Source organism: Protopterus annectens, chromosome 2.part0, assembly GCF_019279795.1.
Source record: "Protopterus annectens isolate FY-2018-M chromosome 2.part0, PAN1.0, whole genome shotgun sequence".
In the NCBI taxonomy this organism is placed as follows: Eukaryota; Metazoa; Chordata; order Ceratodontiformes; family Protopteridae; genus Protopterus; species Protopterus annectens.
In genome coordinates, this window is record NC_056728.1 from 732,708,350 (window position 1) to 732,735,283 (window position 26,934).

The following is a 26,934-nucleotide window of genomic DNA, read 5'->3' on the forward strand; positions in this document are numbered from 1 at the left end:
GTCTCAACAAAAACAAACACAAACAAAGGACACCTCAGAGGCAAAAACACGAGAACTCCACAAACCTCCACACCACAGACCATGCATAGTCCACACGCCAGTGTCTCACAACCACTAAGGCCTTACCATAAATCTGACATATTACTCAATAGGAGATTCCATTGTGAGACACACAGATGTGCCTCTCACCAGGCTGGATAAGGAGAAAGTCATGGTTACTTTGTCAGGTGCTAGAATCTGCCATATCACACATGCTCTCAAGTCTCTCCACAACAGGTACTGTTATAACTCTGTCCTAGTCCTTGTCGGTGTGAATGACTTCAGACGTACCTCCCTGGACTATAGGAAGATAGATATGATTGAGCTTGGTGAATATATGTCCCATGCAGGTATGTCCCTAGACTTAAGCAGCATTCTACCGTTACCCAGAATGATGCCTCAGTACAAACAGAAAATAATTGACATTAACAATTGGTTTACTTTCTAGTGTTATCCCAGGGCGATCCAGTGCCTGACAGCCTGGGAACATATGATCGACAGACCATGCTGCTTTGCTAGAGATGGCATGCATCTGTCTCACTTGGCCTTCAGGCTTCTGACAAAGGCCCTTGCCTCCCCATAGTGCCTTTTTTAGGGAAGGTCATAGGGTCGATACTACCAACATAAAACTCTCAACAGAATGCAAATTAAATTCATGCCGCTAAACGCTAGGAGTCTAAACATGAAACTGCACTCATTGCAAGCATGCTTAATCCTGGAAGATGCTGACATGTGTGCAGTCACAGAAACCTGGCTCAAAGCTGCGGACAGCAACCTATACTTACCTGGTCACTCACCCTATCACACAGCCAGACCCCAAAATGAGGCCAGCAAAGCCAAAGGAGGCGGAGTATAAATATATATTAAACAGACACACACCTCCAAGCTGGATAAACAGTCTGACACACATGAGGCACTCCAGGTGCAGTTAACCATTGACAAGGCCCTTATTCAAATTATATGTCGCTACAGGCCCACATATGTGACCCAGGATGCCCATTCCACCTATCTGGACCTCTACAAATCTGTCAAGAGTCAACCCTTTACCCTGATCCTTGCTGACTTGAATTACCCAACCATAGACTGGAAGAACTACTCATGCCATAACAGAAATGCACAGAAATTCCCACATTTTATCAATGCAAATGCCTTGGGACAGCTACTTGATACCCCCACAAGATGTGATACATATCTTGGACTTGGTAGTAATCAACATGATTAACCACTGCAGCACCTCTACTGTATCATCCTCCCTGGCAAGATCTGACAAAAAGAGAGGTCACTTTCGATATCACCATCTCCCATGACTCCCCCCCCCCCTCTAGGTATGGTAAAAAGAAAGATTCTCCAAAGCTGATTACAACCACTTGAGGGATGGTATAAAGAGCTGCACAGCCCCCTCCCCCACTATAGGAACAGGCACCAATGTCCATCTGTACACCAAAGTACTATACAAGCATATATATAGATGCATGGAATCAAAGATACCTGACAGGACAACATCATTCGCCGCAAGGAAGAGTAAACCTGTCTGGTGGACATCTGCAATAAAGAAACTATATAAGAAAAGGAAAAAAACTGCTGTCCAGGACCAAGAAGGAGCAGGTGCCCAATTGGAAGCAATCTCTCCTTAGCCTGAACAAGCAAATAAAAGCACCAGTGAAATCCTCCAAAAGCAACTTTGAGTCCAAATTGCCCACATTTACTAGAGACAATCATAAGGCCCGCATTCTCAAAGGAAGCTCCCAGATCTGTTCAGAACTGGTCATCAAAGACACCACATACACAAATGCTGTAGATATAGTCAATATAATGGCTGACAGATTCAGTGGAAGCTTCTCCCCTCTGCCCCCCCCATCAGTAAATCAAGACATCCCCAGTACCTGCCCCCCCCACCCCTTATCTCTAGGGAAGAGGTCATCACTGGCCTCTCAAAGGCAAAAAAGACAGCCTCCATGGGACCTGACAACATCTCAGGCTGCATCCTGCATGAACCCAGGCATGAACTTGCAGCACCATTAGCCACCCTATTCAACCAAAGCCTAAGTACCGGCTTTGTTACAGCTGAGTGGAGGTCAGCCACTGTCATTCCTTTACACAAAGTTGGAGTGTCAACCAATCTAGGAAATTTTAGACACAGTAGCCTAATTAGCCTGATCTGCAAGGCCATGCAATGGATTATCATGGACCTCAGTAACAGGGACTCTGGCAAACTCCAAATACTCGACCAAACACAGTTTGCTCTTGCCAGGGGGAGGTATGTCTGTTAATTCTGCTACACTTCTTTGAGATATCCACCAAAGACATGAACGAGGGAAAGACAGTGCACACCGGCCAACTTGACTTGGCCAAAGACTTCTACACTATTCCCCACTTGGCTGTAGAAGATAAACTCTGTCAGCTAGGCATCGATCCATATGTTACCAGATGGGTAGCAATCTGGCTCACTGATAAAACCCACTTAATCATAATAGGGGTAGCCAACTCAGGCAGTGCACCCCTCACGAGCTGCATACCCCAGGGATCGGTCTTGGGGCCTCGGTTATATAGCATATACTTCTCTGACTTGCAGGCCATAAACAGTGGCCTATGTCTGACCAAGTTTGCAGATGACTGCAAGCTGGCCATAGTCATCAATTCCTCAAGTGATGTGGATGTCCTCCAAGAGGGTCTCACACAAACACATGACTGGTGCCAGAAACATGGCCTCAAGCTGAATGCCAGAAAATGCATCATCATCCCCTTTGGGGAGAATGACGTCCTCACAAATTATCACATTAACAACCATGTCCTAAGTACACAATCAGTAGGGAGGGATTTGGCCACCCAGGTTGATAGCAACCTGACTTCTGACCACCATGTTGCTCCCATTGTACAGAAAGCTTTCTACATGGCCCACCTCATAAGTAAGGGTATCTCATCCAGGGACAAAGAGGTCATAAGATCCATGTATTCTACCCTTATAAGGGCAATTAGTGAGTACAGCTCCCCCTTCGGCATATACCTCACAAAGCACATGCAGCAGCTGGAGAGACCACAGAGGTTCCTCACGTGGAGAATCTAGGGCCTCAAATGCCTACCCTAAACATATACTCTAAAAGCACTGTCCCTCTACTCAGTTTCATACAGACTCCTCAGAGTTGACCTCTGGCATACAAAGCAATCCAGACCCTGCCTTGATGGGCCTGCCACATATCTGGAAGTCAAGCTCCACTCGAGCAACCTATAGGTGCAGCATCAACCAGGTCTGTGATATCAATAGGACTTGTTGGCATGACCATATGTGTCCCACATACTCCCCCATCTGTGGAATATACTCCCTGTCCATGTCAAGCAGAGTACCTCGATAGCCCTTTTGAAGTGCACCCTGGATAACTGAATGGGAAACAGAAAATACACTTCTGAAATTCCACCTGTGTCCCTGCTGGACAGCAGCTCAGGGTGCTGACATGTCTAAACATGGGCTACACTCTTGTCTGCTAGGGTTATAAGGGCCTCAGGGCCAATAGCCTAGTAACCTCCTATGAACCTATAAACAAATGTCTGTCAGTGGTTCACCACATTACTCTGTACTGCTCTGCCACTGACATACCAGGAAATTACAGTGCTATGTAGAATATAACACACATATTATGGAAAACTGCTTAGTCCAATGCACTCTGTACCCACACCAGGATATGACTTTCCAGTTAATAAGGATACCACACAACCAGGAGATCCTCAGCCAGTATATCACTGAGGTGCTGGACTGTTCACACAGCTTCATCAGCCAATCAGCTGTAGCCATGCCTCTCAGCTAACCATATTTTTGGTGTGTTCCTCATAAAATTTGTGTTTTTCTGGTAAATCAGTGAGATGATCTGAGAATGTATGTCAGTACATAATGACATACATTTCAGTTTCAGACCTCATATCCTTCAGAAAATGTATGCTAAAGCAAGCACTGTTGCTGTAGCAACCAAGTTTATAAGAGCAGTATTTAAGATATGTCTCTGTGTGGACCATTGCCCCCCCCCCCCGTTTTGACAGGCTTTGTCCAGATTTCTTGCACCAAGAGGTTGTGAGGTATAGCTATAGCACACAAAACCCTGGACCGGAATACAGCTGTCACTGGAATGGACTCCCATTCTTACTATAGAAGGTCATACTGGGCATGTTCCTACACTTAGAGAATTACAGCCCATGTCTAAACCCATATCGGACTATACAACTGTATTGTGCATATATGTCTTTGCATACAGACAGCTATGTACAGCTTAAGTGTCTTTCCCCACCCTCATCACACAGGATTACCCTCAGCTATGTGTAGGTGGCCCATATGTGATATATCTGCATCTGTTGAGTGTGATACACATACATATATATGGGCAACATATACAAATATATCAGTCATACACAGCCAGAGACAGGGGGAAAGAGAGACAGACAGACAATGACAGAGAGAGAGAGATAGAGGGAGAGGGAGACAGACAGAGAGTTTGTATATATATATATATATATATATATATATATATATATCTATATCTATATCTATATATATATATATACACATACAGAGAGAGAGAGATAGAGAGAGTGAGAGAAAGACACCCTGAAAGGCATAGAGTGATGTCCTGCTGCAGACAGTTGCACACCAGTTGTAACTAGTGGCATGTGCCAGTATGAAGGTGAGCTCCATTGTGTAATGGTAGTGAGGTAGGGGTTGTAATCTGACATCACCCACCTTTGTGTGTGTGTGTGTGTGTGTGTGTGTGTGTGTGTGTGTGTGTGTGTGTGTGTGTGTTTATAGGTGAAAGCATTTTGAGGCCTTTCACACCCAAAATACACTTCCCATTGCCCTACTTTACAAGGCCTGCTGATGTCATTTACCTTAGAAGTATCTTTGGAAACTTGTTAGGCATGTAAACTCCGTGGCATGTGCGATGCCTATGTAGCACTATAGTAAAAATAACTAGCTAGATAGGGGTTCTAATTTTAGCACTGGCAAGTGTGTGTGTGTTTGCAGGTTAAAATATTTTGAGAATTTTCCCACCCAATACACTCCCAATTGCCCTACTTTACAAGGCCTGCTGATGTCATTCACCTTAGAAGTACCTTTGGACACTTATCAGCCCTACAAGCTCTGTGGCCCATGTGATAACTATGTAGCACTATAGTACAAAAAACTAGATAGGTAGGAGTTCTGTTGTTAGCACTAGCAATTGTATGAGTGTATGTGTGTTTGTAGGTTAAAGTTTTTTGACGACTTTCCCAACCAGTACACTCCCCATTGCCCTACTTTACAAGGCCTGCTGATGTCATTCAAGTTAGAAGTACCTTTAGACACTTGTCAGCCCTCTGAGCTCTGTGACCCATGCGATAACTACATAGCACTATAGTACAAATAGCTTAATAGGCAGGGGCTCTAAGCTCAGGAGTGGCAATTGTGTGTGTGTTTGTAGGTTAAATAATTTTGAGAACTTTCCCACCCAGTACACTCCCCATTGTCCTACTTTACAAGGCCTGCTGAAGTCATTCACCTTAAAAGTACCTTTGGACACTCTTCAGTCCTATAGGCTTCATGGGGTGGGTGATAACTGCATAGCACTATAGTACAAATAACTAGATAAGTAGGGGTTTGACTCTTAGCACTAGCACCTGCATGTGTGAGAAACATATCCCGAGTGTGTGTGTGTGTGTGTGTGTGTGTGTGTGTGTGTGTGTGTGTGTGTGTGAGTATGTATATCCCCTTGCAGCTGCCTAACTGTGTTACAGTCACCAGCATACCTTTCAACCCCTCACAGAAAGACATCTGGTTAAAGACATATGGAAAAGTGGGGCAAAGACCTAACATTGAGCATAACCATCACATATCATTGTGACATGCATGGAAAGTCAATATCAGAACAAGGCATGCATTTGAATGCACTTTCTAAAGGGTATGTGTTGGTACATGACAATATCCATCATTAATCTGTAATGTTAGTCTGTCGTGATTTCTCAACAGTTTGGCAGAAAGCCACAATGTTATGACAGATAGAAATAAAATATGTGTGAAACATGAGGACAGTCTGCCGGCATATGCAGAGGTCCTAGGTATGGCCACCATCTGTACCACCCTGCAGGTTGCAGGCCATGTTTGGCAAGGTGTGACTTGTGACAACAACTGACAAAATAAAGAGGGCCCAAGAGTGTAGGACAATAAACATTTCATACAATTGTCTACTGATTGCATAGAGCAGTTATTGCACATCCAAAGCACCTTAATGTTATGACAGATAGCATAAGCTAAGGTAATGTCACACAAATAAGGTGTCATAGTAGCAAACAAAAGGAAGTCTTATGTGTTGTACCCGTGGTTGTTTTGGTATGTCCCACCAGCTGTCACATTAGTACAAGACATGTTTTACAGTCCACATTTGATAAGGTGGCAACCACAATCCTTATTGCCTATGTGTGTGCAATATGTAGACATGTGAAGGTCTGTTGCCCCCCAATAACCCACATGTATATAGGCATGAATGCTAACTGCCACCACCCACATAAGTAGGTACAGCCTAAGGCTGTGTCAACTGTAGGTATTGTGCAGTCTGTTATTGAGCCACAACCTCCTTTTAACAGCTATTGTGAATGTCAGCAAATTTGGTAGTCTCATAGCTTGTAGTGTACATGTTCAGAAATACAGATATTATCCTGTACAAATGCCACATGTGTGTGTGTGCTGACAATACCTCTCCCCCACAACTACATAGATCCTTCTGGTGTGGCTGGGGAATAGCTACCTGAAGCCAGTGAGTGTGGAACTGTCTTGCTGTGGCTTACCAAAACCTTAGGCATGTTAAGGGCAGCATGTTTTCCATGCACACTGTTACACTTAGCCATATTGCAGTATGTGCATGTTCACTTGTGGTGGGGTTAACTGCAGTGTAGCACATTGGTCATTACAGGAACTTATTCTCAGGTGCTGTAACATATTGGCACGTACATTTGTATAGGTATAGCCACTGTGCTATACAGGGGTACATCAGTATTGTGTGCACGGGTGCACTGAGTGTTAGGTGAAGATGCATCATATACTCCCACACATCACGTATCTTACAGATGTATAGTAGTAGCAACATTAAAATTGGCAGACTGAGAGGGGCTTAGTGACAGTACATGATCTGATATGCCAGCTGTATCCACCAGTATATACTGTCAGTGTGATGCCCCTACACTGGCCCAGTCATCAGGGAGCCTCAATCCTCACCACTACCACCAGTTAGGGATGTACACAATGGGAGGATGACAAGTACACGCACAGTAAAGTACAATTACCCTTCAGCACACACAGAGATCACAGTCAGTCTGGGGCTGGTTTCTCCCTCTCTTTCCAGATCCCCAATAACACTCCCCACTGACAAAGCTATAAGGTTAACATCTCAGCAGAGCAGTCAAGCCAAAACATCTGTCACCCTCTCTGTCCAACCAGTGCTTCTCGTCCCTGCCCATATACCTGACACGCACACACTTTGAGATTTGATTTATGAATCACACACACACACACACACACACACACACACACACACACACACACACACACACACACACACACACACACACACACACACACACACACACACACACACACACACACACACATTCCTGGGAAAGGCCAGCACAGGTTTACTAGCTATGGCCCCTTCTGGCTAGGCTTTAAGGTAGTTCTGACTGCCACAATCCAGATCTTTACCAGCTAATGTAAGGCCATTACCAAAGGGTGATGAATCCTACCGTGTGATGTGCCTATTAGCAAAATGGTAAGTGTGACCAAGGACACGGCTATTGAAGTGGGCTATACAGTGTCACCAAATACATATGCAAGTACTTGAAGAGCTTACTTAGTTCTATACAGACCAGACACAATGACAAGGTTTAACTATATTTAATAACAACTAATAAAGGAACAAGACAATACTCAATCAATGTAGTAACTACACAGTTCAGACTCATAGGGAATAATTTAAGACAACATTGCAGGACAATCTGAAATAAATACAGCAAACATCTAAAGTAATAGGTTCATAGGTTAATGGGATGATACTAGGCTATTGGCCCAGAGGCCCTTATAAGCCTAGCCAAGATTTTCACACATGTTCCTTCAAAGTCAGCAGGGACACAGGTGGGATCCCTGTTTCCCATGGAGTCATCCAGGTTCCTCTTACACAGGGCTAGAGAGGTACTCTGCTTGACATGGAGAGGGAGTCTATTCCACAGACAGTGGAGTCTGAGACACAAATCTATCTCGCTAACAAGTACTACTCATATCACAGACCAGGTGGTTGCGCAAGTGGGATATGTCTTGCGGTTATTCAGCAACTCCATCAAGGTTGGGTTGGAAATGGCCTTGTATGCTAGACACATGTCACCTATGATCAGTCTGTATGAGACTGAGTAGAGGGACAAAGCTTTTAGCTTATCTGTATAGGATAGGTGTTTGAGACCTTGGATTTCCTGGTCAGGAACCTCTGTGGTGTCTGCAACTGCTGCATGTGCTTGGCAAGGTACATGCCAAAGGAGGCATTGTACCTAATAAATAATGGGTCTGATAAGGGAGGAGTACAGGGATGTTATGACCTCCTTATTCCTGGATGACATACCCTTATTTATGAGGTGGTCCATATAGAAAGCCTTCTGTGCAATGGAGGCAACACAGTGGTCAAATGTCCAGTTGCTATCAGCCTGGGTGTCCAAGTCCCTCACGACTGATTGCATGCTTACTACATTGTTATTACTGTCATAATTAGTGGGGATGATATTTTCTCCAAAGGGGTTAATGATGCATTTTTTGGCATTCAGTTTGAGGCCATGCTTCTGGTACCAGTCATTAGTTTGGGTAAGGGCCTCTTGGAGGATGTTCACATCACTAGGGGAATTAAAGACAATACCCAGCTTGCAGTCATCTGCACATTTGGTCACATACAGACCACTTATTTTGGCTTGCACCTCGGAAAAGTATATTCTAAACAGTAGAGGCCCCAAATCCGAGCCTTGGGGTACACCACTAGTTACGGGCCTACTACTAGAGGTGGCTTCCCCTACTTTGACTGGGTTCTATCAGTGAGCCAGTTAGCTACCCATCTGGTAACATACAAGTTGATGCCTAGCTGGGAAGGTTTATGTATTATGGCTGAGTGGGGAATACTGTCAAAGGCTATGGTAGGTCAAGGTAGGCACTGTGCACCATCTTTCCCTCGTCCATGACTTTGGTGACTGTTTTGAAGAAGTTGGCCAAGTTTAACAGGCCTGATCTCCCTTTGACAATACCAAACTGTGTGGGGTCAAGTGTTTGGAGGTTGCCGATGTCTTTGTTTATAAGGTCCATGATAATGTGTTCCATGGCCTTGCAGATCAGGCTAGTTAGGCTGATGGGCCTATAATTGCCTGGGTCAGTGGACGATCCACCTTTGTTTAGAGGGATGACAGTGGCTGTCCTCCGTTCAGCTGGGATGAAGCTGATGCTCAGGCTTTGGTTGATTAAGATGTGTAATGGAGCTGAGAGCTCATGCCTGAGTTCATGTAGGATACAGCCAGGGATGTTATCAGGTTCCACGGAGACTTTATTTTTTGCCTTTGATAGGGCATTAAAGACCTGTTCCATGATGATGAGGGGAAGGGTGCAGGTTCTGGGGATGTCCTGGTTTACTGATTGGGGGGGACAGTGGGTGAGGTTTTCACTGAACCTGTCTACTAACAGGTTGGCTATATCTATGGCGTATGTGTATGTGGTATTACTGACCACCAGTTCAGAGCAGATTTGGATGTTGCCTCTGAGATTGCGGACATCTGTGAAGAAGGCCTTGTGATTGTCCTTGGTGGATGTGGCCAGTTTGGACTCAAAGATAGCCTTAGAGGATTTCACCAGTGACTTTATTTGCTTGTTCAGACAAATGAGAGATTGCTTCCAACTTGGCACCTGCTCCTTCTTGGCCCTGGACAGCAAATATTTCCTTCTGTTATAGAGTTTGTTCATTGCTGCTGTCCACCAGACAGGTTTACTCTTTCTTGAGGGAGATGATTTGGTACTGTCAGGTATTGCTGAGTCCATGCAGCTATGTAGGTGCTCATATAGTTATTTGGTGTAGGCTTGGACATTACTGCTAGTTCCAACTGAAGCTGCTTATATCTGCTCTGAGGAGATTGTAATCAGCTTTGGAAAAACATTTTCATTTGAGACTGATGGGGGGGGGGGGATATGGTGACTTCAAGGGATCACTTTATGGTCAGATCTTACCAAGGAAGATGACACTGTAGGAGTGCTACAGTGGCTACTCATGTTGGTTAGGACCAGGTACAGGGTATTTCCACCTGTCATAGGGGTGTTGACCAGCTGATCCAATGCATTGGCAGTGACTAAGTCGAGGAATCTCTGGGCATTCATGTTTGGGCTAGAATAGGTCTTCCACTCTTTGGTTGGGTAGTTAACATCATCCAGGATCAGGGTAGAGGGTTGAATCTTGATGGATTCAAGTAAGTCCAGATAGGTGGAGTGGGTGTCCTGAGTCATGGTTGGAGGTCTGTAGTTATCTATGATTTGAATAGGTGTTTTGTCCACAGTTAACTGCACTCGGAGTGTCTCCTGTGTATCATACCGTATGACCAGCCTGGAGGTGTGTAAGTCTATGATAAATATTGAAACTCCATCTCCTTTGGCTTTGTAGTCCTCCATCTGGGGTCTGAAAGTATGGTAGGATGAGTAACCTGGCAAGGGTAGGGTGCTCTCTACAGCTTTGAACCAGGTTTCATTGACTGCACAAATGTCAGCATCCTCCAGGACAAGGAATGCTTGCAATGTCTGTAGTTTCATGCTAAGACTCCTAGCATTTAGCAGCATGACCTTTAAATTTCATTTATAATAAGCTTTCATGCTGGTAATTTTGTGCTCATGACTTTGTTTAAAAAGGCACTATGGGGGAGGCAAGTGCCTTTGCCAGAAGTCTAAAGCCCAGGGGAGACAGATGAAGGCCATCTCTGGCAAAGCATTGTGGTCTGTCAGTCATGTACTAGCTTGTGACTGAGACAGCAAGGATTCTAGGTTCTTAATGTGATTGCATCTTTCACATATTGTGTTCTTAGGTTGTAGTAGTAGAGGGTTGTCTGTGTGCATAAGCCAGTTGCTATACTGTCTCAGGATGCCCATATCAATCAGATTAGCTGGTGAAAGCACAGGAAATTGTCCGTCCATGGTTATCAGAATCTGTGGAAGAGAGGTCAGGGATAGTAGTGTGGGTTCTATCTCTGAGGATAGTACCTATAGGTGTGAGTATGGTTGGATAAAATCAATACAGTAGCTGCTGGCGAGGGCCTCACTCACACAGGAGTGCTGGCAAGGGAAAAATGCAACTGAGATACCTCACAAAGTGTTAAAACAGCACACAAAGCACAAACCCACACGCATGCTTGGTTTAAGTACCACAAAAATTAAGGTAAAATAGGAACACTGGGACTGACCAATCAACCCTTGTCCCTGAGTTCCTAGACCAGTGCCAGCCAGTTCACTTACTCCCAGTAAGTCCAGGCATGCCCTGGCCAACACAAGATGGTGTAGCAGGAAACACAGGAATCACACAAACAGATATGAATGCAGCAAAACCTGTAACCAGACTATGCTAAAGATATTTAAGCTCTGTTTAAGTCAATTTAACACAGGTGAACTGATACACACTTAAATATAACAGTAGCAAACAAATTTAAACACATTAACCAATTAACCAATACTAAAGCTCAAAACCAAGCTCTGTTCCAGCAGTCTTCATTCACACAACCCCTAGCTCCACACTCGTGCCACTAGGTTGCAGGGGAACCCTCTCCAAAAAAGATGGCCTGGATTACTGCTCAAGTTATATAAACAAAGATAGATTCAGGAGGTCAGGATCTAGTCTATGCTACAATGGGTCTATATCAAAATTCCAAAGAGGGAAAACGCAGAATGTCAAAACATCGAACCCATAATATCGAATGGTGAAAATAACGAAGCCCGGGAACATCGAAATCTTACCTAGGGCAAGATTTCGGCGGGCCGTTCCATGGCTTCGCTATTTCCTCCACTGTGGTGCGAGAGTTACAGACCTTAGGATTAGGGTGTGGGTTAAGGTAAGTGGATAGTAATGTATGTATGGTGTAGTGTAGGGTTGTGTTTTGTTAACTGTATGTGTGTGTATTAATTAGTTTGTGTATAGATTTATAGGGTATGTGTGCGATAGTTATGGACCTTAGGGTTAAGGTGCGGGTTAAGGTAAGTGGATAGTTAGTAATGTGTGTGTGGTTTAGTGTGGGGTTGAGTTTTGTTAACTGTATGTGCGTGGTTTATTTATTTTGGTGTGCTTGTGTTGTGTGTATGTTTCTCGGAACAGCAATTTTTTTCCCTGGGAAAAAATTTGTTATTCTGAGCATTCAATGTTTTCAATATTCGAAATTCCAAGTTCGAACATATGGTATTTGACATTTTGGAATTTCAGATATATGATATAGACCCGCTACAACAAAGGTGTACCAATGTCAGAAAGAAACAGTTCAAATAACAAGTCACAATAAGCCTTTAACCAGCAATTTATAGCTCAGAAGGACATAATCTACCCTCTCCTCCCAGAACAGTGCAGACCACAAACCTTCTTAATGCAAAATAACTGGCCTGAACCTAAAGTTCCTAAACAAGAACTAAGAAAATATTAGAATAACAGACACTAAGCCTTCAACCAGCAACTACCAACTTAGAAGATTTAAGTTACCTTTCCTGCCACAAGAGTGCAGACCACAAAACATCTTAATGTAAAACAGCTGGGCTGAAGCCCATGTGCTTAAACCAAAAGGCTTAGAATAACAGTTAGATTTAAATCAGGCTACTGACAAACAGTAATAAATGCAGCAGAATAAGTGCAATTGAGTTATTTTAAGAGCAGGCAGCAAAAGCAAAGTAATAAAGTAGGAAGAAACACAAATACAGTAAAATGTTTTTTGTTTTTAGGTTAAGTGGAAATGGATGAAACATGATAATTTCAGGTTGAGAAATTAGGGGGGTGGGCCCTCAGGGGTGGGGGTGGGCCCTACCAAATGATCTCTGTCTACTCAGGTAGGATACCCTGATGAGGTGGGACTAGGAGGAGTGTTCAAAATGAGATTTATAGTAGGGGCGGGCAACTCAAAAGGCAACAAATATAAGAACACAACAAGGGGGAACTCTTAAAACTCCAACAGAACAGAAAACATAAAACAATACTAGAATAAGATACAAAATAGATGTGATCAAAACTTAACTAAAGAGCTTCAAATCAACATTAAATGCAAACATGACTGATACTCAGAGCAATGCAGACCACACAGACACTTCATCTAACTACAGGTATTTCTAAATAAAAGAGCAATGCTGTATCTCAGCTCCTCACACTAATTAACTGATGCTTGCGCTGTCATGTCATATGTCTGAAACCCTAGGCTCCACATTAATATCTTAGCATTTTGCAGGCTGGCTCATTGTAGCCATATTAAGGATTGTGGTCTGTAACCACAGTGAATTTTTTTCCATACACATAGGGCTGGAGTTTTTGCAGTACACATACTATGGCTAGATATTATTTTTCTACAGCTGCATAACATTCCTTCCTGGGTTGGAGTCTATGGCTGAGATATACAACAGGGTGCTCTTCTCCCTCTGAGGAAACTTGCCTGAGTCTAGCCCCCCACCCCATGGTTTGAAGCATCCACTTACAAAACAAATTATTTGCTGTAATCTGGATTGGCTAGCACAGGGGTCCTCCTAAAGCTCCTTTAAGCTTTTGGAATGCCTGCTTGCAGGCTGGGATCCACACAAACTTATCTGGCCAATTCTTCCCCATCAGGTCTGTGAGGGGATCAGCTGTTATACTATAATTGGGAATGAACAAAAATGGCAAAGAAACAGAAAAACAATTGGCACTTTAATAACAAGTAAAGTAAGTGCTTTCGTTAGGTATGTTGCCAAACTTCTTCAGACATATCTAACAAAAGTGATTACTTTATTTGTTATTAAAGTGACAATTGTTTTTCTGTTTCTTTGCCATTTTTGTTGATTTTAGTAGTTGGTTTATTTTTCGTGTGTTTAATAATTGGCAGTGAACTTTCTGTAGTACCCCCACTGTCCCCAAGAATACCCTCCCCTGCTTTTTTGTAACAGGGGAAGGTCATGCCTGAATAGCTTCTACTTTGCAGGTTCTGGCCTGATGTTACCACTCCCCACTCTATGTCCCAGGTAGGAGACCTCTGCCATACCCACCTGACACTTAATAGGATTAATGGTCAACCTTGCCCTTGGCCTCCCTGACAAGCTGCAGGTGCTTTTGCCAGGAATTGGTCTAGATGGTAGTATCATCCAGGTAAGTAAAGGAATAATCTCCTGCTCCTGCTAGGCTACTAACTACCAGCCTTTGGAAGGTCGCTGGGACATTTTTCTTTTCATAAGGCATCTTCATAAACTTGTATAATCCAAAAGAAGTCACAAAGACTGATCTCTGTCTAGCGGTGGGAGTCGGGGCACCTGCCAATACACCTTGGTCAGATCAATAGTGGTCAGATATGTAGCTCCACCTTGCTGCTCTAATGCTTCATCTGTCCTAGGCATGGGGTAAGCATCTGGCTGTCTGTGACTGTTTGGTTTTCTGTAGTCCACACAGAACCTGGTGCTGCCATCCTTGTTTGGTACCAGCACCATTGGGGAGGCCCAGGGACTCCTGGACTCCTGGATTACTCCCATTTCCAACATTTCCTTTATCTCCTCCTTCAGAGTCTGTTTGACTCACTCAGGCACCAAGTAAGGGGCCTGCTTGATAGGTCTTTGGGGTCTTGTATCCACATGGTGCTGCAGCAGGTGGGTGTACCCAGGTTTCCCAGTGAACATGTCACCAGACTCCTGTAACACGTCTCTGATAGCTGCTGGAACATTGTTACCCCTTCCACTGAGGTGTCACTCTGAGCCTCACCGAGAAAATCAGTCATCGGATCTCCCTCAGACTCCTTCTGCCACCCACTGCAAATACTCAGAAAACAAGGGCCTTCCTATCATGGTAAGGCTTCATTGTGTTACCATGGTACAGTTTGTGCACCTGCCTCCTGCTTATCAGGTTTACCATATAGTTAACATTAATGCCTTCCTTACCACTTTGAAGGGTCCTTTCCAAGCTACCTGAAGCTTATTGTGTCTGACAGGAATGAGCACCATAACCTGCTGTCCCAGAGCATACTCTCAGGCTGGAGCATTCCTGTCATACCAGACCTTTTTCTACTGTTGGGATCCTGCCAGGTTCTTTTGGACCAAACCCATGAGCTCCTTAAGCCTTGTCCTAAGGTTTAGGACACATGCCACAAAAGACTCCTTGTGGGATTCACAGTTACAGTCCCACTTATCATGAATCCAATCCATGGGCCCTCTTACTCTATGCCCATACAGCAACTCAAAGGTTGAAATACCTGCAGATTCCTGGGGTAACTCTCTGTATGGAAACAGCAGATGGGGAATATATTTGCCCCGCTCTCTCTTAAACTGGTCTGCAAATGCCATCAGCATGGTCTTCAGTGTAGAGTTTAACCTCCCCCCAAGACCATTAGTCTGGGGGTGGTAGGGAGTAGTCTTCAGGTACTTTACCCCCATAGGACTCTCACAGACAAGCCAGCAGGTCTGACATGAAACTGGCACCTCTGTCTGTTAGTATTTCTCTCAGGAAGCCTACCCTTCTAAAAAGATCTAACAAAGCATTTGTCACCTTCTCTGCCTCGATGGAAGACAGAGCCTCTCCTTCAGGGTATCTAGTAGCATAATCTGCTATCACTAAGATATATCTCTTGGAACTTGGGGTATTCAGAGGCCCCACAATATCCATAGCTACCCTCTGCAACACTTCCTCAGTGACAGGTAAAGGCATCAGAGGAGCTTTGATCTTGTCTCCCGCCTTGGCAATGCTGACAGGTCCTGCAGTACCCTGTTACATCCCTCGCAATCCCCAGTCAATAAAAGTTCAGTATAATATGTCTCTTGGTACCCTTTATGCCCATATAATCTGCAAAAGGAATGTCATGGGCCATGGCTAGAAGTGCCAGACGGTAGGCTGTGGGCACTGCCAACTGCTGTATTACCTCATCCAGAAGCCCTCCTTCAGCGGTCATCTCTCTGTACAGTAACCCTTTGTTCCAGTATACAGACTCCCCTTTTGCTTGGGAATCAGGTGCCTCCTTAGCTACCTCCCTCAAGCCTCGTAATGTAGGGTCCAAGAGCTGAACCTGTCTCAACTCTTCCTTTATGACCTTTCCCAGCTCCCCTTCCACAGGAGGCCTGGTATCTTCTGGCAGTGGTACCTCACTGTCAGCCTGGGTACTTCCATTCACCTCTGCCCTGGCAATCATCCTGTCCAAAGGAATATCAGTACCTATCAGCAGCTGTGGCTCATCTTCAGGCTCACTGCTACAGTGTAGTTCCCTCCACATTACCAACCCTGGCTTCAGGTGTGGGGTCTGTCTGGGTCTACCCCAGGCTACCAGATCCACATGCCTGTCTACAAGCTTGACTGTAAACGCTAAAAACCAAAGGTCTTCTCAGTTGGCCAGTCCCCCACTTTATTGTACAAGATAAAGATGAAAAATCACAAGTAAAATGAAGTGCTTTTCATTTAGCACTCTGGCTAAACTTCATCAGATACACAACACAATTAAAAGTACTCTCTTATAAATCACACCAAGTACAACCAAACATGTGATTTGAGCCAATTAACATTTAAAGCTCTATAACACTAGGGTAAAGTGAATCCAAACAACTATGTAGTGCCCGGCTATTCATGAATTAAAAGGTGTAATTATATGCTGTAAACCAAATACTCATAACTATATGTATATATTATTTATATATATATATATATATATATATATATATATATATATATATATATATATATATATTACTTGGAAGTAAAATATATGTATATGAAATATATATATATAACAGCAATAACGATTGTTAATTGAAAAAAAAAAAAATATATATATATATATATATATGACACGTGTATAAAAAACACATTTGAAGGAAGCATAAAACACTGTTTCATGACCTAAATAACTGTATTTATAAAACTTAGGTAATGAGCTAGTCCTATATATTCAATTTTCATCTTTCTAAACTTTTAAATTTTAGGACACATGCTAAAGTCAAAGCTCATTCAATCCTGGGGGGCAAGACGCATTTACTCTTAGCTGCCACATTAATTCTAATTTCTCTAAGAGAAGTGATGGAGTTTTTTATGCTTCCTTCAAATGTGTTAAAAGTTAATTGGCTCAAATCACATGTTGAATTGATTGTACTTGGTGTGATTTATAATAGAATACTTTTAATTGTGTTGTGTATCTGATGAAGTTTAGCCAGAGTGCTAAACGAAAAGCGCTTCATTTTACCTGTGTTTTTTTCATTTTTATCTTGTATAATAAACTGGCCAACTGAGAAGACCTTTGTTTTTTGGAGTTCGTGGTTTTGTTTTTGGTTCCTGGTTTTGTGGTACAAGCTTGACTGCGTGTAACTGCATGCACACAAGTTACTGCATTATTAAAGTCATCCCCTATCAAGGCATCTGCAGAGACATCCTCAAACATACCTACTTGCTTGCTTTTCCTTTTCCATCCTCCCAGTCAAGTTGAACCCTGGCCAAAAGTATTTGGAATGGAGTCCCTCCTAAAGCTCTGACTGGAGTGGACTGCCCAAGCAAGTACTGCTCATCTTTAACCTCTGCAGACTTCACAGTGGTTATGTCAGAGGCTGTCTCTCTTGGCAGTGGTCTGTTTTCCATCCACTAAGACAGGATACAAACTCCTGTGGTAGTCTGGTACTCCTGTTGTCTCCAGATAACTTACCACTGGCATTCTGTTATTCCCAGTTGCTGGCTCCCTCTCCTTTTGTCCCCCACCTTCCTTCAGTGGACATTTGTATACTGCATGGCCCCTCTGGTTACATTTAAAACAGCTAAACCCTGATCCTGGCTGTTTACTCAAACTAGTGGATTCCCCTTTTATTGATGGACTCTGTTGGGGTGGTTTAGGTTGCCCACCATGGGTTCCCATTTTTTTCATGTGCAACACTGGGTATCCCTTTCTTGTGCAGTGGTACTCTGCTTGCCAAGTAGAGATCCCCTTTTCTCACCAGCTCATCTGCAGAGTTACAATCCCGGTCTACCAACAAGATTCTCATGTCCTCAGGCAATGTGCTAAGGGCTTGTTCCCTCAAAAAATGTTCTGCCAGCCTTTCAAAAGTGGTGACCTTACACCCACTCACCCACCTACAAAAATTAGTGCTTAGCTCCACGATATAATCACATATACTTTCATCTGCCCTATGTCTATGCTCACAATTGTTTTTTTTTTCTGTAAGCTTCAGGTGTTAACTTAAAACATTCCAATAAACATTGTTTAATGTTGCCATCATTTAAACAGTCAGTATCAGGCAATTTGAAATGGCAGTTACAGCTTTACCATGGAGTAAGGGGGTCAAAAACTGTACCCATAGCCTTTGGTCAACATCATATTGTTTACATAATTTTTCAACTATATGAATACAACTATCAAAATGATCATATTCTGTATACTGTAGAAGAAACTTACTGACCTTTGTTGCTTCTGGGGTTCAGTTATTCCCTTCCCCATTACTTCCATTTTCACATGTCCCTCTCATGTTGATGCTGTTTCTCATTTTCTTTGGCCTCCAAACTCTACAGTCTCTCTGCCGATTCTAATTCCATACGCTTCTCATTTTCTTCAGCTGTCAAATGCCGCAGTATCTCTGCTGATTCTAATTCCATATGTTTTGCCTCCAGTTCAACTCCCTTTAACTGCAGACAGGTTTGTAAGTCCTCTGAGGAAAAGATGAACTGTCCTGTTTCTGAGGGTATCACATCCCTATCACCAGTCTGGCTGTCTTTTTGGTTGCTGGTCTGTATTGTAGCTGCGACTTCTTCGTCTTTCATCTTTTCCCAGTTAGGGGTCACCACAGTGGATCACTTGTCCTCTCATGACTGGTAGTGGAGTTTTACGGTGTCGAGTTGCCAGCCTGGTGCCCAACCTTCCACAGAAGGCACACACACGCACACACTCACACCTAGGGCCAATTTAGAGTGTCCAATCCACCTACTGCATGTCTTTGGGATGTGGGAGGTAACCAGAGTTCCCAGAGGAAACCCACGTGAACACAGGGAGGACATGCAGACTCCGCACAGAAGGCACCCCAGCCGAGGATCGAACCGGATAACCTCTTGCTGTGAGGCGACAACACTAACCACTGGACCACCGTGGCCACCCTTGTATTGTAGCTGTGACTAAGGCTGAAATAATTTCTTCTTCAGTCAGGTTGGCATGCACCAGTCCTTTGGATTTGCACACCTTAGACAACTGGCTCACTGTTAGCTTGCCATAATCCTCTGCTGACATCTTTGCCTGCTTTCCCTGACTAAACTAAACTAAAAGAAATAAAACTGTTGTGAAAAATGAAACTCTCTATGTTTACCTTGTGGTTGTTGAGACTACACACACAGCTTTAGTGACAACTGCTTACAGGCTACAGAAGTTCAATTAATATCCCACCACTGCCACCAATGTGTGACATCCCTCCTCTGGGACAGTGATCAAGGAGCCTCAATCCTCACCAGTGCCACCTTTGAGGAATGCTCAATGAGAGAAAAATAGATGCCCATAGTATTTTCAGATGCAGCCCTCTGCGGTGAGCACAGTTTCCCTTAAGAGCACACAGGTAATGCAGACTTCAATCCTGGGTCTGGGTTTTTCTCTCCAGGCCCAAAATAAGACTCTCCACTGACCACTATACAGCTGAGTCCTCAGCCGGGTGTTCCAAGCCAAGTCCACCACCATCCTGTATGTGAAATAAATGATTTCAGTGTCCCCTGTTCCAAGTAGCTGTTACACACACTCTGTTTGAGATTTGATATTAGCACACAACACACACACATGGGAAAGACTGGCACAGCTTACCAACTCTACCACCTCTACTCAGACTATACCTCCACCCAGACTATAAGGTAGATATACTGCCACCAGAACATTCAAAGCCAGTTACTTTAAGGCTGTTACCAGGGTACCAAATTAAACTTAGTAAAATTAATGCTTATGCAAATGGTAATGCTTAACCAAGTGGCAAGACTTTTAGCAGCAGAGTGCCATAGTGTCACTAAATAAATGAAAATATCTTAAAGGTTAAGTATTTCCTAAAAGACCAGCCACAATGAAAGGTGTAGATATGTTGAATAATAAATAATAAAAAGAAAACATGACAATACTGAATATCTATTCACAATAAACACCAGAGTTTAAATCACAGGAAATATAAAAAAAACAACACAGATGGAAAGACTAAAGACAGACATAGAAAAAAACATTTAGCTAATCTCGCTATTGTTCTTTTAACTGATAGAAGAGTTACTGAGTTACTGTTCTCTAGTTACTTACTAAAGCAAGACAAGATGAAAGTGGATGGGTATTTGTGAGGTCCAAAAACAGAGTGCACTTTTCACATCTCTCGCTAGTATTCAGATACATTTCAGTGTTGGCTGCAGAATTACATCACATCTGGTCACCTGATTCTTTGATTCCCACACTACCCCCTCAGTAGAAACTGAGCCACGATCTGGCACTGATGTGTCACAATACACACCTAGAACCTTAGCTAAGGTTTATTACAGAATCTGGAGACTGTCAAATAATTCCATAAAGTCCATCCTTCCTGCAGAAAAGTACAGTTGTATACAGTCTTACCATAACAATATATGTCCTTGCCTTCACTGCTGCAGTATTCATCACGTATGGATTCCCTGCCATGGAAGTACGATTTCTGCCCAGTCTACCAAGCCGACCGTTGCTTTAAGGTATACTGAATGTCACCAAAATGCCCCTCACATATTGTAGGTCATAAAGGTGACATTCAGGTGTACCATCCTCAGAACTGATTTCCTCAGTAGAAACACCAGTCCAAGGAAAGCCAAAGAGAATCTGCACATCCAGGAAGGAAAAAGACTAGGGGGACAGAGGGAGGGAGTGAATGCTGCAGTGGTGAAAGCAAGGACATCTACAGTTAGGGAAGCTGTCTGTCTATTGTATCCTTGCCAATATATAACTTGTATAGTTAAGGTTACTGTAGCAGTGATCCATATGATGAACAGCTAATGTATTAATCATTGAACAAATATCATTTGGTCACCCCTATCTGTTATCAACTAGAACCCTATTGGTAGTAGTAGTAATAAACTAACGACTACTGTTTTCTTTTTCCACTGACAAAACTATATCTTACAAAAGCTGGCCATCCAACCACTCTGCTCTAGCTAATCTCTGACCTTGCCACTTTAGTGCTGCACTAATACTGCTCTAATAGTACCAATACTTTATGTGCTGCTCTGTACACACCTTAAACAGCAAGCATAACAAAATTAAAAATTATATGGAACCTTTATAAGTGTCTGCCTTTTTGTATGTAATTATTACCTAATCTCATTGTTTCTACATTGTTGTACGCAGTTATTATAATCATTTGTTTCTTTTTACTTGAATGTAGAGATTTTCTGCTAGGGTCCTTATTGAAAGGGGTCTCTCTGAGCTTAGTTGGGCTATCTTTATCAACAAAAATAAGCAGATGAATTAATTATCTAGTGAAGAATAATACCACAATGTAACTAGAATGTTTTGCCTTTATAACTTTTATTTTTTTGATTACTTGTATATTACTTGTGTAATAAAATATGTGTGTGTGTGTGTGTGTATATATATATATATATATATATATATATATATATATATATATATATATATATATAAAATATATATATATGTGTGTGTGTGTATATATATATATATATATATATATATATATATATATATATTGGTTTGAATGTCTTTCTTCTTCCTTTATTTCAATGAAATTACTGAATACTGTATTAGAATATTAATACTGTATTTTTGCTATAAACTCAATGTAATTTAGTAATGTGTCATGACTTGGAATATTAACAAATTAATTTAAGCAATTTAGTACCTAATACTTTGAAGGTGTGTTACCAGTGTACTTATTTAACTAGAAGTATGTAATTGTGTAACAAATGAGACGTACTGCCATTATATTTTTATTGCAAAGCTGAAATACATATTTTTATTATTGAAAGAATGGTGGTATTATGGTATTAATAAACACATCATTAAACTGTGAATACATTCAATATCTGCCAGTGTTGACAATGTTACTGTGGATCTAGTATCTCTCTTTTCTGATGGTGTTGCTGTGGAACTGATGTCTGCACTGATGGTTTTCCTGTGTATCCAGTGTTAGTCTGTTCTGATAATACTGTATGTTAGAGTATTAACATTGTGGAGTCTGTGTAACTTATACTATTTTTGTGGACTAACACACCAGTGACAATTCCTACATCCCTCTGTGGATAATTTGTGCAGTGGCAAGGTGCCAGACTCTATTGTCAGCATTCTGTGCTTAATTTGAGCCTAGAAGGTTAAACAATGTGGAAGGCAGTATAATATCAGCATTGGTCATCTTTCTTGCAAGGCTGCTGACGTTAATAAGCGACACATGAAATACATTGCAGACTCAGCAGTTAACTTGCAAAAAAGACATAAGGCTAGTATTGTATGAAGTTCATCTTGAAGAATGGGTATTGTTATAAACATCAGATGTTCCCCAGTGCACTGACCATATGGATGCTGACCATTCTTTCTCATAGAGAGAAAGTGACAAGGAAGAGACAATTTGAGTAGCCAGTATAGTTAGGAACTGTCTAATGGCACCAGCATGTAGCATTTTTTGTCTTTAATGCTGTGTGCAGTGTTATAGGAGTAGTGTAGCACTCAGACGATAGACCCTCCCAAACATTAATGTGGAGGTTCATAACTGTTTTGGAACATTATGTGCTTCAGATAGAGTAGCAAAGCTGTTTACGCGGTTGGGCTGTTCTCTGGTGGAGCTGTTTTAAGTCAAAAATTTGACCAGCAGGCAACTACCTAACACATCTGTTCAGTCTCTACCTCTCATTTGTTATGGTCTGCCTGATTAACTCATAGGATGAAGATTATAAATTGCTAATAAGCTGTATTTTGTGGTCCTGGGTTTGATTCCTTAAATCTTCACCTACTTGCTATGTGACTCTGAGTATGCCACATTACCAAATTGTGATCCCAAGTCACACTTGAAAACAGTCCTTAACATAGTTAAGAAACTGTATTAAAAGGAAATAATTATGACATATGTGAGAATGGTGCTAGAAAATCAAATGGTACTAACCTATTACTAGAGTGTAGGTCATAAGTCTGTGCCTCTTATCCTTGGTTCATTGGTGTAAACTATGCTAATGACCACTAGGGCCTTTGTAAGCCTAACAATGCAACCCAAATGTATCCCATGAGTTATTGTGCTAGAAGCTAATTTAGAGGGTGTATATTAGCTAGGGCATGATTTACTGCCTTGTATGTCACACATAGATGACCTCTTAGCAGTCTGTAGAAAACAACGGTATAGAGATAGGGCTTTCAGGCATTCTACAGAGGGCAATGTGTTTATGTCCTGTTTTCTTTTTGTGAGGAACATCTATGGACATTCTATTTTTTCCATGTGCCTAGTAAGGTACATACCAAAGGAAGTTATACTCGATGGTGGGTCTGACGAGTGCTGAGTACAGTAGCATGATGACCTCCCTAGACCTAGGTACCATAACCGTGCTTATAAGATGCTTTGAAGGTGCTAAGGTAGAAATGTTAAGCTTCACTTTTTTGGCACTACCTTATCTAAGAACAAGGTTAGCATTGTTTGGAGTAGTACAGCTGTATGATATATATATTTTCTTTGCAAGAAATAGAATAATGCTGACAGTTAATCTAATAGAAAATAGGAAGCAGAAAATAGTTGCTTAAGAATAGGTTATCTATAGTATACATCTGAGCAAAATGTATCCACTTTAAGATGTACCACACACATGGTTAGTCATTAATATTGGAGGCTGTCTTGACCTGCAGATGTCTGTGGGATTCCTTTAGATGTCACATGTGATTTAGTAGAAATGTTTTGACACCATGATGGAGATGAATGGCAAATAATTTGATTTGAAAAAAAAAAAAAACAAATTCCGTACTTTGGGACCCCTAATGACAAGGAAAAGCTGCATTTAACAGTGAAGGCAGTGTTGGGGAAACAGAAACTTTTCTTGCAAAGAATATGCAGTGTTTTAAGTTCAGTACATTTTGAAAGTAAAAGTAAGAGTAGAACATTTGTTGAACAGCCTGACAGCCTTAAATAAAAACATTAAATGAAATAAAAAATAAATTGAAAAACAACTGGGTTTTTTTTCAGTTTTGTTTCCTTTCGATTATACTTGTGAAGTGTTTGCATTGATAAGTAAAAGGGCATGCTCTAAAGCAGTTTTTAGGACCTAAACATCCACATTTAGAACCAATCATCTCTAATCTCCTGTATGTTTGGTGTCATGATAGCTTACTTTGCGTTTTGGAGTGTTTGATGTGAACTATGGGAAGGTACCCTGCTATTCCTTCAGTAGTGCAGTCACTGTGGTAGATGTGGTGATTCTGTGATACAGCCTAAGAACAGAAACCTAACAGCTGGTATGTCCTTTCATAAAAGTTTCTACCATACATGGAGTGGTGCCTGAGCTTGTTTGTTATTAAACACAGTTCAGGTCGAGTTTTAGTGCCCCACTATTGAGATGAGATAATAACCTGTCACCTACTGGTGATGCCTGTTTGTGTACATCCCAGGTATTTTCCGGCATTCCATCTCAGATGTCCACCAAGATTCCTTTGTACTCCCATTGCTGATCTTAAAGGTTATCAGAAACTCCAAATATTACAGTCAGTTCTTTGGGGCTACTGTCTTCTGCTTCTGGAGTGGTCAGTTTTAGCCTTGGGACAGCTTGCTTACAGGTTTTATGCTACTTCTGAGTGTTGTATATTTAAAGCCAGGTAATCTGTTTCTGATAATGAATAAGAAAATTATTCTTTGAACCTGGCCACATGGTGCAGAGGGATAAAGCCCTGAGTGTACCACAGATAACCCATGTATGACTAGCGACACAGGCACTAGAGGGATCAGGTGGGAAAGGATGTGAATGAGTGGCTGACACTAGCTCGTCCATCCTGGGGTAGGGAGGCAGCCTAGGCTTACTGCAAAAGCAGCATTAAGAGCCTCATCGGCTCCACACAGCAAGAGGTATAGCACATAGACAGGAGGTTGCACATGTGCAGAAGCATGCATGCATGCACCTCCTGAAGGCAGCCATAATGTAGCTTACAAGGCTGTCTCAAGGTGGTGTGGTTAAGGCACACTCCTTTGCAGCAGTGTGACGCTGCACTGGTGTCCTTGCTTTGCTTACCAGCCCCTAGTATGGATTGGGTTGAGTCAAAGGGAGGTTAACCTGGGTGAACAAGGAGAGGAGAGGAGCTGCTTGCAGCTGTTGATCAGCTGTGGAGAGGTGTAAAATGGAAAAGAAAATCCGTCAGTGACTTAATCATTTTCTTAATTTTGCAGGTAGCCATGACTTTTTTCAAAACTGAGCATTATATTAAAACATTGCACTCTTCAGTTTGCCCTACGCAAGAGGAATTGAAGGAAGTGCACAACATGGTCGCTCATACAGAGCTTGCTTTGAAAGCAGTTTCTGATTTGTTGGATGAGCAGAAACAAGGAAGTAAAGCAAATGCAACAAAAAGAAGAACTGATGCAAGCAAGGAAACTGAAATTGTAGAAAGTACCAATAAAGAGAAAGCCAAAGAGTAAGTGTGATAATTCATATCTACCATGTCGGCAAGTTAAAGGGTAGAACGGAAATTCATTTGGAGTTCATCAGAATGGGGATCGAGTTTGGTCACCTCAAGAATATTAACTAACTTATGTAGAATTGTTGCACTTTCCAGAACAGCTGAGACTATATCCTGTTTTGTATGTTTTGAATTGTTGAGTATTTTGGATTGAGTTATAGGCAGAGTATGACTAGTTCATGTAACGCAAAAATGTAGTTTTGTTAATTTCCAGCATCTCCGTTTTTCTTCCCCTACTTGTATGTGCTTCAGTCCAGATCCTAATTTTTTAATGCAAGTAATGCAAACTTTCTCCTTTGCCTTTGTCCAAACTGTGGAATGTTTCTGGATGTAACTTGTACTTATATTTTAATTTATAGAATACTTTGAATTAAATTTTCTCTTATATTTGTGATTTAAAAGTCAAGAAAAAGGTCATGAAAAGCTTGTGCCAGAAAAACAACAAACAAGAACTCTACAAGGAGTTTTGCGTACTGGGCCCATAGTTAATGGCCTTCTGTTGACAGGGGACATGGAATTACAACTAGTCCTGCTGTGCAGGAACAAGCCTACTGCCAGTCTCCTGAAGAAAGCTGCCACTCATCTTTCTCTACAGTTTTCTGTGAGTACTTGTACAGTTTCTGTATATTTTTAGGAAGAAGTTTGGTGTCAGTGCAGTGATCTGACAGTGATATATTTTGCTGTTGCATTACTTTAAAAACAGGGAGCCCAGAAATAATTTAACAAGTAAGGTGCTGCTGAGGTGGGTTGCAGTAAATATTGTGGTGCTCTAGCCCTCTTTTAGAGACTGTAGGGGGCATTCTTTTAATAAATTTGATTCCCCTTTTAACCCAGAGTCTTGCATCCCATTTGATTTTAAAAGAAAAGAAAATAATGGGGACCTGGAGGGGGACAGGAAAGGGAAGGTCCTGGATGTTAGTACCTAGACACTTGTAGTGAGGATGTAGACTCAGTAGTGCCCTAGATTCTCCTACTACTGAACAAATGGGGATCTGAATAATATTCCATGAGTACAACACCTGTGCCCTGCATTGAATGGGC

General features: G+C 42.1%; 1 protein-coding gene across 1 annotated transcript in view; it reads left to right on the forward strand.

Moving 5' to 3' along the window:
• The first annotated feature begins 20,870 nt into the window (after positions 1-20,870).
• Positions 20,871-26,934, forward strand: part of LOC122792776 (interleukin enhancer-binding factor 3-like) — an 82,331-nt gene continuing 76,267 nt past the window's right edge. Inside the window, exons 1-3 of the mRNA XM_044060346.1 lie at positions 20,871-20,933; positions 25,604-25,848; positions 26,296-26,494. Of these exons, the coding sequence (XP_043916281.1) occupies positions 20,871-20,933; positions 25,604-25,848; positions 26,296-26,494 (507 nt within the window). The remainder of the gene's footprint in view (positions 20,934-25,603; positions 25,849-26,295; positions 26,495-26,934) is intronic.